The 15,439-nt window shown below is 43.0% G+C and overlaps 2 protein-coding genes across 5 annotated transcripts in view; one reads left to right on the plus strand and one right to left on the minus strand.

The window, feature by feature from the left end:
- Positions 1-9,849, plus strand: part of gabrd (gamma-aminobutyric acid type A receptor subunit delta) — a 47,705-nt gene extending 37,856 nt beyond the window's left edge. For 2 of the 4 annotated variants that reach the window (XM_041207386.1, XM_041207389.1), the window contains 3 exons: positions 3,368-3,523; positions 8,394-8,605; positions 9,234-9,849. In XM_041207386.1, coding sequence (XP_041063320.1) covers positions 3,368-3,523; positions 8,394-8,605; positions 9,234-9,533 — 668 coding nt within the window. In that variant the 3' untranslated portion in view covers positions 9,534-9,849. The remainder of the gene's footprint in view (positions 1-3,367; positions 3,524-8,393; positions 8,606-9,233) is intronic. The other 2 variants (XM_041207387.1, XM_041207388.1) reach the window with 2 other exon arrangements.
- A 1,854-nt stretch (positions 9,850-11,703) lies between these two features.
- LOC121288480 (SCO-spondin-like) overlaps positions 11,704-15,439 on the minus strand; it is a 36,894-nt gene continuing 33,158 nt past the window's right edge. The window contains exon 11 of the mRNA XM_041207021.1: positions 11,704-12,000. Coding sequence (XP_041062955.1) covers positions 11,938-12,000 — 63 coding nt within the window. The 3' untranslated portion in view covers positions 11,704-11,937. The remainder of the gene's footprint in view (positions 12,001-15,439) is intronic.

A 15,439-nucleotide genomic window follows, 5' to 3' on the forward strand; every position in this document is an offset into this window, starting at 1 on the left:
GTTCAGACTGAGTCACAGTAATTGGCTCATACTGCCGCAGCCACTTGTGTCAATGCTCCCACCCAATGTCCCCATCCACCTCCCCACACTCCTCTCACCAACCAATCCATACCTGTCTAGCTTTAGAACCACCAAAAGTGCTAATGGAATATAAGTTTTCTCTCAGGTGTTCTGTCACGTTCTCTTTGGCAATATAGGGGACGTTTGACTGCATTTGTATGAGGGCACAGACCCATCTGAGGTACAGCTCCATGGATTGTTGTCATCTAGTACCTCACACAAAGAGCTGCTCGTCAACCCCGCCTCACAGCCAAATCTGATGCCTAAACACACAAACTTTCCATTAGTGTCCCTGGATGCATCTCTTGGCCCCACATATATAATTCCAAACTTTACTTTGTTGAGGCCCCTTTTCCTCTATTGCCTGTGGAAATGGTGGGAATCTGTTCGGCGCTCACACTCTGACCATTTCCAACCTAAAATGGCAATCAGGATCCTAGGCCCCCGGTTTGCATAATGAATTGAACCTACTGCTGACACAGGCAGGTGCTTCAGACACCCTGCAGAAGGTCCCTTTCTAAATGACATCTACTGTATCATCAAGATTAGTGGGACAGTAAGGCATCACTTTAAGAGTTACCATCCCTGGCATAAGTTAAAATCAAACCCATGACCAATATTGCTGTAGTAAAGACACTAAAACATCAGGCATATTTTTACTATTAATGTTAGTCATAAACTGTTGCATCAAACACAATTAGTTATTCCTTTTTATTCCAATTCTTTTGTATTTCCTTTGTCCTTTTATATTTTAACTTTAATGCTACTCCTTCCCATCTATTCCAACTTATTAGTTTATCTCTCTTTTTCCTAGTTTTTAAGTTTAAAATGTTGAACTTTATATTTACTGTTCCAGCTTCCTGCTCCCACCATCCATTTTAGTGATGATAGTAATGAAATAGCCTAGAAGTGACCAAGCCACCTTTTAATATTATGAGACTCGCATCAAAGCCGGAATGTGGTTAGTGCCAATGGTGTCAATTCCTTTGTCATGCTCACGGGTTAAAAGTTGGGTCAGGGAGTTAAGTTAATTTTGGTTCTTGACCTGGTTTATGAACAATCATGTTGACAAGTGTGCCGGGTGAAGGAGATTAGTGAATTTAGGTTTTGCTCTCTTCTATTTTTACTTGGTTCTGTTGAAGAGTCATACGGACTCGAAACGTTAACTGTGTTCCTCTCCGCAGATGCTGCCAGACCTGCTGAGTTTTTCCAGGTATTTTTATTTTTGTTTTAGGTTTTTACTTCACATCTTCCAATTCAATATGCACAGTCTTTAATTCCACTGATCACAATTTTTAAAATATATTTTTTATATATATTTTTCTTTTCCCGCCTATTGCTATTATTTTTAAATGTATTTCCATCCATTGTTTTATTTCCACCATTTAGCTTATTTCGATCCCTTCCCCCCACCCCACCCCCACACTAGGGCTATCTGTCACTTGCTCGGCCTACTTTCTACCCTTAATGTCACCATTAGCACATTCCTTAGATAATATCACCACCTTCAACACCTCTTTGTCCTTTTGTCTATGACACCTTTGGCAATCTCTTCTTTGCCTCCACCTATCACTGGCCCTCTATCCAGCTCTACCTGTCCCACTCACCCTTAAACAGCTTATATTTCACCTCATTTCTATAGTTCCCCAGTTCTGATGAAGAGTCACATGGACTCGAAACGTTAACTGTGTTCCTATCCGCAGATGCTGTCAGACCTGCTGAGTTTTTCCAGCTAGTTTTGTTTTTGATCACAGGTGCCATCCCAGCTTATAAATAGCTGTTTGAGCACAGGCTGTCTTCATGGCCTTATTACAACAAAACCATTATCAGTCAAGTATTGGGGACATAACTGCAAACGTTCCATTCTGATTTTACCCAAGGTTGGCATACCCACATTGGCAAACAGTAATTGACTCTGATTTCCCAACACCTTTCAATCCTTGTGGGCAGCTAAAACATTTCAAATGTTCCTTAACTCTCTGGGAACTTAAATTTTTGCTCTTAATTTGAACTTACCATTGCTTTGTTATAAAATGTTGCCAAATGGAGAATTATAGTGTAGTGTTTAATTGTTCTGAGTTGGATTATGAGAGCCTGGTATGCTAACTGTGGTTGATTCATTATGCCTGGGTGTGGAATCAGAATTTGAGTAAACAGAAAAGCCACTCCAGTGAGCTGAGCTGTAAATATGAGCAGACGTGATTGTGGAGATAATAAAGCACTGTAAATAAACTAGGTGCACACTTAGAAACTAGCGCCATTTCTGCATTGCTCTGAGGTAAATTAGACACATAAAATATGCACCAGCTGGCGAATATACACCTAGTATCACACAACTGCTGTGGAGGATATAATTTAAATATTTTCTGTTACCTGTCCATAGGGCAGAAGGCAAAGGCTCTTGCAGCATTGACCACTGCCTCATATAAAGTACAGAGGACCCAAACCAGAGGAAGGAAAATAGAGTTAAAAATACAGTCAAACTGAAGGCACAAAAAAACAGATAAAACAACCTTTATCCTTGATCTTTTATTAGAATTTTGGCAAATACGTATGAGATTCAGTTCATCCAAACTGTCTAATCCATTAGGCAGCTGGCTCATACAGAGGGAGTTAATCAAACGACGGCAAAGAGCAAGATTTTTTATTTTTTTTTGGTGATTTATATGCAGAAACGGATTCCCGTCAGGTTAAACAGCCCAGGTCATTCTGTGCAGTTTCTTCTTGTTTTATTCTTCCGTCCAGTTCCCCTGAAGATGCTGGGGCAGAACTTGAGTAAACCTGGCCGCATCTGTGAGGTGAGTGCCAGCGGTTTACGGTACCTGGTGGAACCTCACAACCAAGTCCCATTCAGTGAACAATCCACATTCGGACACGGAGACAGACACACACACACACACACACACACAGACTTGCCAGCAAGGGTCACTGAGCAGTGACCAGGAGCAGGAACACTCCACAACTTTCTAACATTGGGGGTGCTTAAGCTTAGCTGATTCACTGCCTGGTCTGAACTAAAGCGACAGCCCTCCTGAGCCTGTATGACTTCGTTCCAGCCTCATCGCTGCTTTTAGCGATTGGATCACTGGGAGCATTTAATGGCCCGCCCCGATTCCCTACCTGAATCCATAAATTGTTTCCAAAAAGAACCTGTGGGTAAATAATGGAAAAGGAGCAGTTTTAGGGAGGAGAAGAGGTGGTGGGGGAGGAGAATGGGTTGAAGTGAAAAGCTCTTTCAGAGAGAGGTGGGGTTGGGGGGGGGGTAGGGGGAGAGGAAATCCGGATTAATTCTTTGTTGTTCCCCCAGCAGGTCGATTTCCACGGTTAAGTCTTCATTTCCAGCTGAGGAGGAATAGAGGTGTTTACATCATTCAGTCGTACATGCCTTCCATCTTGCTGGTGGCAATGTCCTGGGTATCTTTCTGGATCAGTCAGTCAGCAGTGCCAGCTCGCGTCTCGTTAGGTGAATGTAGTCGTGAGCTCAAACGGGACGGCCAGTCCCAGCCGCGGGTTCACTCTTCGCTCCTGCTTCGTCCGTTCCTTTGTCGCTCGAACCGTGCTCGCGAGCCCTTTTAAACATGCTTCAGTGCAGCGGAGGTGGTGCAGCACTTTCGGAGGTGCTTCCTTCAGGATGAGAAGCTGCGTCTGCCCCATCTGGAGGACCAGGAAAGATCAATGACCCCCCCACCCCCACCCCGCTGTGTGAAGCAGGCAGTGAATTTCCCTGCTACTCTGATAAACAACTGTCCCTCACCCAAATAAAATGCTCTCGCCCTTTATCTCATTTTTAGGGTTTAACGTGTTGTGGGCAAGTTGGCTGACACGTTTCCTTACATTGCTGACTAGTCTTTAAAAGTAACGCATTGTAAGGTGCTTTGTGACACCCTAAGTTCCCGAAAGGGACTGTAAAAACATATATTCTTTCTTCCTCCTTTGATGTGTGATTATTGTGAGGGCTGTTTCTTGCTGGGAATGTTCAATCGCAGCGTCAGCCCTGCAGCCTTAAGGCTCACAGTTTGTTCGATGACCCTTAGCAAAAATTTAGCATCTTTAATAGCTGAGCTGTGGATGCAAAATTTGTTTAAGAAATAAGAAACAGGTGCAGGTGTAGCCTCATGGCCTCCCCCCCCCGCCCCCCGCCGCCAAGCCTGCTTCCCAATTCACAATAAGATTAGGGCCCATCTTCTATCTCTATTGCACTGATTTACTGTGAGAGCAGGAGTGGATGTTCAGAGGGGACAAGGTGCTTCCGGACTCAACTGGATGGGGAACTTCTAAAAGAACCCAAGTGCAATATAGTTTACAGCATTATGTTTTTGTTGTAAAAGAGACTTGGAAGCTGAATGTTTGCAGTTGAGTTTGCTTTATGAAGTACTTTTGATTTAAATTAAGAGAATTAAGATTTGAGATGAGAAGGAATTTATTTTCTCTGGGTGGTGAATCTGTGGAACAGGACCCTCCAGCTTGCTCTGCCATTCAACTAGATCATGGCTGATCATCTACCTCAATGTCATTTTCCTGCACTATCCCCAAATTCCTTGATATCTTCAATATCTAGAAATCTATTGATCTCTGACTTGAACATATTCAATGACTGAACTTCCACAGCCTTCTGGGGTAGAGAATTCCAAAGATTTACCATCCTCTGAGTGAAGAAATTCCTCCTCATCTAAGTCCTGAATAGCCTGCCCCTTATTCTGAGACTGTGCCCCCTAGTTCTTGACAACACCCCACCCCCCCACCCCCCGCCAGCCAGGGGAAACATCCTCCCTGCATCTAAGCTGTTGAGCCCTGTAAGAATGTTTCAGTGAGATCACCTCTCATTCTTCTAAACTGTGGAGAATACAGGCCCAGTTTCCTCAATCTCTCCTCATAGGACAATGCCACCATCCCAGGGATCAGTCTGGCAAACCTTCATGGCACTCCCTCTATGGCAAGTATATTCTTCCTTAGGTAGAGACCAAAACTGCACGCACTGCTCCAAATGCAGTCTCACCAAGGCTCTATACAGTTGAAGCAAGGCATCTTTACTACTGTACTAAATTCCGCTTGCAATAAAGGCCATCTTTGCCCTCCTAATTGCCTGCTGCACTTGCATGGTAGCTTTCCATGACAAGAAATCCTAGGTCCCTCTGGACATTAACATTTCCCAATCTCTAAGCATTTAAGGAATTCTCTGCATTTCTGTTTTCCCTACCAAAGTGAATAACTTCACATTTTTGCATATTATATTCCATCTGCCATGTTCTTGCCCAGAACTTGTCACTTAGCCTGTCTAAATTTCCTTGAAACATCTTTGCATCCTCCTCACAACTCACTTTCCACTTAGTTTTGTATCATCAACAAACTTGGAAATATTACATTTGGTCCCCACATCTAAATCATTGATATAGATTGTGAATAACTGGGGCCCAAGCACTGATCCTTGCGGTACCCCACTATTTACAGCCTTCCATCCTGAGAGTGACCTGTTTATTCCTACTGTCTGTTTTCTGTCCATTAACCAATCCTCAATCCATGCCAGTATATTACCCCTCACCCCAGGTGCTCGAAATTAGTTTACAAAGATCTTTGTCAATCTCTCCTTTGCCCCCACCTATCGCTGGCCTTCCTGTCCAGCTTCATCTGCTCCACCCCCTTAAACAGTATACACGTCATCACATTTTTACTTCTCTTTAGCTCTGAATAAGAGTCCTACAGACTCGAAACATTAACTCTGTTTTTTTCTATACAGTTGCTGTTAGACCTGCTGAGTTTTTCCAGTATTTCCTGTTTTAGTAACACAACAACCTATTTGTTTGGTTTCTCTGCCATTTCCTTAATCCCCCATTATACATTTTCCTGTCTCCGCCTGTAATGGGCCCACATTTGTCGCTGCTAATCTTTTCCTTTTTACATATCTATAGAAGCTTTAACAGTCTGTTTTTATGTTTCTCGCTAGTTTACTCTCATTTTCTATTTTCTCCTTTATCAGTTTCTTAGTTCCCCCTTTGCTGAATTCTTAAAAAGCTCCCAAGCCTCAGACCCAGTACTTTTTGTGGCAACTTCACAAGCCTCTTCCTTTGATCTAATACAATCTTTAGCTTCTCTTGTTAGCCACGATTGGATCTCTTTTCCTGTTGGGTTTTTGTGCCTCACAGGAATGTATATGTGTTGTAAACCATATATTAATTCTTTTAAATGAAGTGCTAGCCATTGCCTGTCTACTGTCATACCTTTTATTGCGGTTTCCAGATCTACCACAGCCAACTTACCCCTCACAGTAGTTTCCTTTGTTTAATCTGGTTTACCCAATCTATATTTAGATTGAAGTCCTCCATGATTACTTTATTAACCTTGTTATATGCACCTCTAATTTCCTGAATTATACCATGCCCTACACTACCACTACTGTTCGGTGGCCTATAAATAACTCCCACCATTCCTGCTGCCCCTTGCTGTTTCTTAGCTCCACCTAAACTGATTCTACACCTTGATATTCTGCTCTAAGATCCTTTCTCATCTTTTGATAACAGTGCTACCCCACCTTCTTTTCCTTTATTCCTGTCCTTCCTAAATGTCGAATACTCTTGAATATTCAGTTCCCAGTATCAGTCACCCTGCAGCCACATCTCTGTAATGGCAATTAGCTCATACCCACTTACTGTTATTTGGCTATTAATTCATCTACCTTGTTGCAAATGCTGATAGGGTGCCTTTAATTTTGCCTTTTTAACATTTTTAAGAAATATTTTGGCCTTATTTGATGCTGGCCTTTGTTTCCATTGCCTTCCAATTTTGCTCACTACTTTTCTTCCTCCCAGTGCCAGCGTTGTTTCTCTCTTATTTGAATTCCCTCTCTGGTTCCCATACCCTGCCAAGCTAATTTAAACCCTCCCCAACAACACTAGCAAACCACACCCCCCCCCCCCACCCCCAACAAGGATATTGGTGCCAGCCCTGCTAAGGTGTAACCTGTCCACCTGCTAAAGGTCCAACCTGCCACAGACCCAATCCCAACGCCTCAGAAATCTAAAGCCCTCCCTCCTGCACCATCTCTCCAGTCATGTGTTAATTTGCCCTGTCTTTTTGTTTCTGTACTCCCTAGCACATTGAGACTACTGCCTTTGAAGTCCTGCTTTGTAATCACTTTCCTAGCTCCCTAAAATCTGCGTGCAGGGCCTCATCCTTCTTTCTACCTATGTCCTTGGTACCAATGTGGAACATGATCTCTGTTCACCCTTCCCCATAAGAATGTCCTACAGCTGCTCTGTGACATCCTTGACCCCTGGCATCAGAGAGGTAACAAGTCATCCTGGAGTCACATCTACGGCTGCCGACTCGCCTGTCTGTTCCCCTAACTGTTGAATTTCCTACCACTATTGCTCTTCCACTCTTCTTCCTCCCCTCCTGTGTAGCTGAGCCGCAGGAATAGGCTCCTACTTAAAGTAGTTAACTCTGCCAATTAAAACCAACCTGATTGGGAATGCAATAACTGAAGGTAGAGATGATTTAGAGTGCCGTCTCCAACATGGTGGTTCCTGAACTGCTTGGAACATGGAAATTCCAAGAAAAGCAACTGGTCTAGAACATTTTGATATAGAATAGGATTTTTCTATATACCCCTTTACATAGGGATATGTTCGGACATTCCTGGCACAAAGCTTTGCCTGGTGGAAATCTGTATTAGGAAGTTGACACCAAGGTCAAGTGTGCTCCATTCTTGATCCACATGATTTCCTGTCATTAAAATGAATGGGCAGAAGTCGGTATGATTTATGGAACACACACACAGACTATGAAGCTTGACATCCCTGTCTGTGCATCCACTAGGCATAGCTCTGAGCCAGGAGTGCTAATTACCATACTATTTACAATGAAATAGAGATTGTGACACAGACATTCTGGAGGCTCGCTCAGTTTACCTTTTGGGTGTTAGAACAAAACTTGGCAGGTGTTTTCTCCCTGACACTTAGGAAATAGTTGTGGCTAGACTTATTGTTAGAAAAGATTGTATGGGGTGGTTTCATAATCTGCCACTTGCAGTGAACAAACTTTGAGAAACTATGGGCTGCAAGGAAAATCATAGCTGAACACTAGTCATTGGATCTGCTCCCTTCAAGTGCCCCTTAATGAGAGCATTGAATTCTGGAATCACCCTGCAAGACTTGGAACGAAATTAACTGAAATGTCAGAAAAGTCTTTTCTTGGTTCTTGATTTAAAATATTCTTGTGCAAACACTACACGGCTGATTAAAGTTTAATAAATAGATCAATCCTGTAGCAAGAAACATGGACTAACAACACATTCTGTCATTTCAAATGGCTGATTTATTTTAACCTATTCATTCTAGGTATCACAACAGTATTGACCATGACAACGCTGATGATCAGTGCAAGGAAATCTCTACCCAGGGCTTCGGCCATTAAAGCACTGGACGTGTATTTCTGGATCTGCTATGTCTTTGTTTTTGCTGCTCTTGTTGAGTATGCTTTTGCCCACTTCAATGCAGACTACATGAGAAAGCAGCGTGCAAAGATTAAGGCAAATAAATCCTGTGTGGAGGTGAGTACACAGGACTGAATTCGTTCCAATAAGTAAATACACGTTTTAGGCTGAAATTATGATGCGCAAATATCGATGTGAAACAGTTTTAATTGGGTTAGAGTCTAACATCAAATCTCAACTTAGATTAAAAAAAAGGTTAGTCTCCTCTTTCCCTGAAGATGGTGCCCTATGCTGCACTTGCCTGAGTCAATTAACTGTTCCTCATATGTGAGTCTAGACTGTAGGAGGCATCAGGCTTGGTGATGTCCTCACCTATGTTCACAACCACAGAATATTTATCAGGAGGATACTGCATAATGTTCAGGAGTGGAAACCCTTACTGACTTTTCCCCTGTTAATGCCAGGGATACTGAAGGGAATTATAATACTCCTGTAGCAGAGCAAACCAAAGTCAGTTAACTGGGCAGGGCAAGGGACAGCCCTGAAAACTTTCTACTGTTGGTGTGGCTCAGGTTGCACTAGGCATTGAACAGCCACCTGAGTCATTGGGGAAGTGTGAACATTTGTTTATTGATAGTTGAGTTTACCGATATATTTGATAGAGTTATTCTTTTGGTGCTTTGCACAAATTTCAGCCTGTTTATACTTGTGGTATTTGGGCTTCTTAACATTCTCTTTATTGTAGGCAATTAAGAGAAATGGAAAGGACGCAATAGTTCTGTTCTCCTTATCAGCAGCTGGGGTGAACCAGGAATTGTTCATGTCCAACAGACTGCACCGGGCTCGTAGGATTCTCCATGGAGATGAAATTGAAAACGGAAAGACTAGAGCAAATAAGCACAACCCAAAGCCAAGCAAAAAGCTCACACTGAAGTCCGTATTCAAACCTATTGATTCTGACACCATTGATATTTATGCAAGAGCTGTCTTTCCAGCTGCTTTTGCAGCTGTCAATGTCATCTACTGGGTTGCTTATACAATGTAAAAGGGATGCAGTCTGGCCCCATCACAATATAGGAAGGCACTACCTATACATGAAGATAGAACATATGCATGATGCCAAACCTCCAGAGTCTTTGATCTGGATGCTTTGACATGCCAAGGAAGCATTTGATAAATGTGTATAAATACTAAACAATAAAGAGTGATTAATGCCTGATGTGATGTTATTTGTCCTCAATTATCCTTTGTATATTGGTGTTTGCCCTCAACAACCTTGGTGTCTTAAATATCAGCAAATCACCTGATGTGAAGATGCAAACAATCTGTACCTTGGAAATAATAAAGCTCATTTAACTTAACAGTGTTGGGCAGTTTATATGTTTGCTCTACTATCTGACAATCATCTAGAAGGTTATGAGATCTCTCTCCAATTTGAGGCATTCACATGTCATCTTTATATGGTCTCTAATTGAATTTAATTGTATCTGTGCAGTCTATTGCTTGTGGGAGTCATTTTGCCAAAATATGGCTCTGTCAAATAATATTTGAGTTCATTTTTGTCTCTTTACTGTCGAAGTTTGGAAGTATTGGAATGAGGAAGTTATATTTTTGAACATTCCCAGGTTTGATATGACGCACCAGCCACAATCCTTGCTTTACACACTCTTTATAGTTTAAAGTTGCTATAATCAGTAATTGGGGGAGATGGGGCAGCAAGATCAGGATTACAACTCAGTGTATGGCTCTCTGAACTCCACAGTAAGAGATGCATTGTGTGTGCAAAAGTGCGCGATGTGGGCCTAACAACAATTTTAGACTAATTCGGTTATAACTAGACAAGGGAAAGCAGAGAGTGTTGCTGAGTTTCTACATCACGTGTGCTACATTCTCCCTAGGGCCTTGGAATTTGAAGCTGTGACACTATCTGAGCAGGGTGAGGAGAGCACTGAATAAACCACGGTGCAAGGCAGCACGAGGCACTCCACAGCAGCCACAGGGAGTTTTCAACCAACCAAGGATTTTGTCAGGAGGTTATTCTGAATATATAGGGCAATGAGCATCACCGTCATCACTTCCTTGCCAAAGGAGTAGGATGCTGCTGGGGAAAATAAACAGGATGAAGAAGAGGAATCGACTGCCCAAGATATTGAATAGCGTGGAAGTTGTATTGTGCATGCTGCGACATCATGGGAAACACTAGCCCTGAATTCTAAGATTGCAATACAATTCCTTACGAGGTTGCCACATAGCAGCCAAGGCACAGACTGAGCTGCAGCGTTTCCTGTGCAAAACACTGAACACATTCAGTCCTATGATATTTCCAGACGTAGTCAGGATCACTGTCATCCTCATTTTTATTTCTACCTCCTTCCAGGCCAGCATAAGAATATAAGAAATAGAAGCAGGAGTAGCCAGATGGCCCCTTGAGCCTACAGCACCATAACAATATTATGGCTGATCTTCGACCTCAACTTGACTGTCCTGCCCACCTCTCATCACTTTGATAGGTTCCCTTTACTTCTAAAAATCTACCTCCATCTTGAATTTACTCATCCACAACCCTCAAAGATTCAGAACCCTCTGAACGAAGAAATCTTCCCTCATCTCAGTCCTAAATGGCAGAGCGCTCACTCTAAGATTCTGCCCCATGTTCTCAACTCTCGAGCCAGGGAGAACACCACTCAGCATCAACCCTGTCAAACTTTCTCAAAGTCTTAGACGGTTCAATGAGATCGCCTCCAACTCAGCACCGGAAGCATCTGTGGTAACTCTGACATGTTTCCCCAAAATTGGTTTTCAGTCAATGGAAAAACCTACTTTTAAAATGGCTCCAAAATGAACAAGTAGGGAGGCAGATAGACGAATAAAATAATTAAGCTGATTAAAGTGAATCGCAAAACAAAATAAAGAGGCGGGATAGGTAGAAATGAATGAAATGAAAAGAAGGTAGAAGGAAGGATGACCAACAGAACAAGCACAGATATATTTTAGTCAACAAACTGTGGGTTAGATATTTGAGTAGTTTGGAGTTAACATTACAATGAGAAAGTGGTTGATATTTTATTTCTGTAATATTAATGTTTACGTCAATGTCAAAAATCATGAGCCAAAACCAGTCTACCCAGGGAGACAGGAGCTTCCTTTCACCTTGGGCCAGCCCAAGGGTTGATTCCGATTTCTGAGACATCACAGAAAGACAGTGTCCCATTCTTCACTGCTTTATTCAATAATAATCAGAATCAGAATATGTATAGAGAAGTCTGTATGCTTCAAGGTGCAATCAGTTTAAGACTGAGTGCATTTAACATATAAACAAGGATACATACATATACAAAAAGACCAGCCTGGTGGAGGTGTGCTGGAGCCCAGCTCTATGCTCCACACTCGTGGTATGGGAAATGCTGACAGATGAGCATCTCAGCATAGCTTTGAGAATAAACACACTTTTAGATCCATCTTCCTGTTCTGATAGAGCTTGGAGGTTGAGACAGATACTTACAATAATCAACCTGTACACAAAGAAACAAATTAACAAAAATTAGTCTCCCTAATGTGGCCAAAGAAAGACCATGACCCCAAATACCCACGAGCAGTAATCCAGGTGCATTTACCAGGGTCATGCCCACTGGTGCTCTCCAGAGCTGACCTGCCTGAGTTTGTAGAGTCAGTTCCAGAGTTCCTCAGGGTTGTGGCCTCAGCCCAACCTCTTCGCTGCTCCATCAATGACCTTCCTTCCATCGCAAGGTCAGAAGTGGGGGTGTTCGCTGATAATTGCACAATGATCAGCACCATTCATGACTCCTCAGATACTGAAGCAGTCCATGTCCAAATGCAGCAAGACCTGGATAATATCCAGGCTTGGGCTGACAAGTGGCAAGTAACATTCATGCCACACAAGTGTCAGGCAATGACCATCTCCAACAAGAGAGAATCTAACCATCGCCCCTTAACAATGGCATTACCAGCTGAATTTCCCACTATCAACATCCTGGGGGTTACCATTGACCAGAAACTGAACTGGACTAGCCATATAAATATGTGGCTACAAGAGCCGGTCAGAGGCTGGGAATCCTGCAGTGAGTAACTCCCCTCCTGACTCTCAAAAGCCTGTCCACCATCTACAAGGCACAAGTCAGGAATGTAATGGATTGCTTTCAACTTGCCTGGATGAATGCAGCTCCCACAACCCTCAAGAAGCTTGACACTATCCAGAACAAAGCAGCCTGCTTGATTGACATCACATCCACAAACATTCATTCCCTCCACCACGGGCACACAGTAGCAGCAGTGTGTACCATCTACAAGATGCACTGCTGAAACTCACCAAGCCTCCTTGGACAGCACCTTCCAAACCCACGACCTCTACCATCCAGAAGGACAAGGGCAGCAGACACATGGGAACACCACCACCTGGAAGTTCCCCTCCAAGTCACTCACCATCCTGACTTGGAAATATATCGCCGTTCCTTTACTGTCGCTGGGTCAAAATCCTGGAACTCCCTCCCTAATAGCACTGTGGATGTACCTACACCACAGGGACTGCAGTGGTTCAAGAAGGGAGCACCACTTTCCCAAGGGTAATTAGGGATGGGTAATAAATGCTGGCCTAGCCAGCGATGCCCACATCTCATGAATGAATAAAAATAAGTAGAAAGATACCTCAATTGTATGTGATTGCCGGGAAGCCTGCATCATTATGGGTGCTCCTTTGGGACAACATGCCCCTGCACCAGAAAATAAATCACCTGCCCATCTACATCTTGGGATGCCAAGGCCCCCTCAAGGACTCATCCATCTCTCATTGACCTCATGTAAAAAGGTTAGCAATTGTTTCTCCTTTAACCTTACTGGGCCTTTCCCCTCACTTGGAACCTCTAGTGGCTACCGTTTGCACCTGTCTAGTGACAGGTATACACAATGGCTTTTGCTTTACTGGCCCCCAGCAATTCACCAGGTCCATTCAGAGCCAGGGATGCAGAGATCTTCAGCGTGGAGATTTACCAATTCTGGTTCTATCTCCTTGGCATCAATGACCTAGCAATGGACAAGCAGAGGTCACATTGCTTAAAAGGCTGACCAAGAACTCTCAGTGTGGGCAGGCAGCCAGTGTAACCAATGGGTTCTATCAGAAGAAGTCCCTCAAGTAAATTTATGGATTTTGCTCTTTTACTTGAAAAGATTGCACCCTGTCTTACTTCAAAACTCTCCCCAACAAAAGGAATTCACCCTGTCTCATTCAGTCAAGATGTCTTGTTGTTTCCAAATATTTATGAAAAGTTTGTAATGTTAATTTTATATAACTTTGTTTCACAAACCAATAATAATCTCGAATGTTAATTTTAGGCACAGCCTCTTACTCAAAGTCCAGCACAAAATAACTTTCCTGTAGAAATATGAAGATGGAAGATGGATGCTTCATTGTTGAGTACATTTAAGGCTGAGATAGGCAGATTTTTGGTCTCTCAGGGAATTGGGATATGGAGAGTGGGCGGGAAGATGGAGGTGAAGCCCCAGGTCAGCATTGATCATATTGAATGGTGCAACAGGCTCAAGGGGCCATGAGGTCTACTCCTGCTCCAATTTCCTGTCTTGTGTTACTCCAGCAATAAAGGATGCATTGATGTCAATGACTGACTGGGAAATGAGGTGGTACATTTTTTAGCAAGTTCATCATTTTGTTTGTTTAAATATTTATAAGGAATAAGCACAAGAATTGGCCATAAAGCCCTTCTTGGACACTTAATATGATCACGGCTGATCTTTGAATTCAACTCGATATTCCTGCCCAATCGCCATTTCTCTTGTTTTCCTTAGAGTCCAAACGTCTGTCGATCCCAGCCTTGAGTACACTCAACTCTGAGCATCCACAGTCCTCTTGAGTGAAGAAATTTCTCATCTCAGTTGACAGTGGCTAACCCTTTATCCTGAGACCCTGACCCCTTGTCCTGAGACCAGAACTCCTAGCTTTAGGAACACAGTTAACGTTTCGAGTCCGTATGACTCTTCAACAGAACTAAGTAAACATAGAAAAGAGGTGAAATATAAGCTGGTTTGGGGGGGAGGGGTGGTGGGACAAGTAGAGCTGGATAGAGGGCCAGTGATAGGTGGAGATAACCAAAAGATGTCATAGACAAAAGGACAAAGAGGTGTTGAAGGTGGTGATATTATCTAAGGAATGTGCTAATGAAGGGTAGAGAGCAGGACGAGCAAGGTACAGATAGCCCTAGTGGGGGTAGGGTGGGGGGAAGGGATTGAAATAGGCTAAAAGGTAGAGATAAAACAATGGATGAAAATGCATTTAAAAATAATGGAAATAGGTGGGAAAAGAAAAATCTATATAAATTATTGGAAAAAAAAGGAGGAGATCGGAAAGGGGGTGGGGATGGAGGAGAGAGTTCATGATCTAAAATTGTTCAACTCAATATTCAGTCCGGAAGGCTGTAAAGTGCCTAGTCGGAAGATGAGGTGCTGTTCCTCTAGTTTGCGTTGGGCTTCACTGGAACAATGCAGCAGGCCAAGGACGGACATGTGGGCATGAGAAAAGATGGAGTGTTGGAATGGCAAATGACAGGGAGGTCTGGGTCATGCTTGCGGACAGACCGAAGGTGTTCTGTAAAGCAGTCACCCAGTCTGCGTTTGGTCTCTCCAATGTAGAGGAAACCGCATTGGGAGCAACGAATGCAGTAGACTAAGTTGAGGGAAGTGCAAGTAAAATGCTGCTTCACTGGTTATCTCCACTGGCCCTCTATCCAGTTCCACCCACCTCCTTAAACCAGCTTATATTTCACATTTTTTCTATATTTCCTCAGTTCTGATGAAGTTATACGGACTCGAAACGTTAACTGTGTCCCTCTCCGCAGATGTTGCCAGACCTGCTGAGATTTTCCAGGTATTTTGATTTTTGTTTTGGATTTCCAGCATCCGCAGTTTTTTGCTTTTCTCCCAGTT

This window comes from Carcharodon carcharias, chromosome 15, assembly GCF_017639515.1.
Source record: "Carcharodon carcharias isolate sCarCar2 chromosome 15, sCarCar2.pri, whole genome shotgun sequence".
NCBI lineage: Eukaryota > Metazoa > Chordata > Chondrichthyes > Lamniformes > Lamnidae > Carcharodon > Carcharodon carcharias.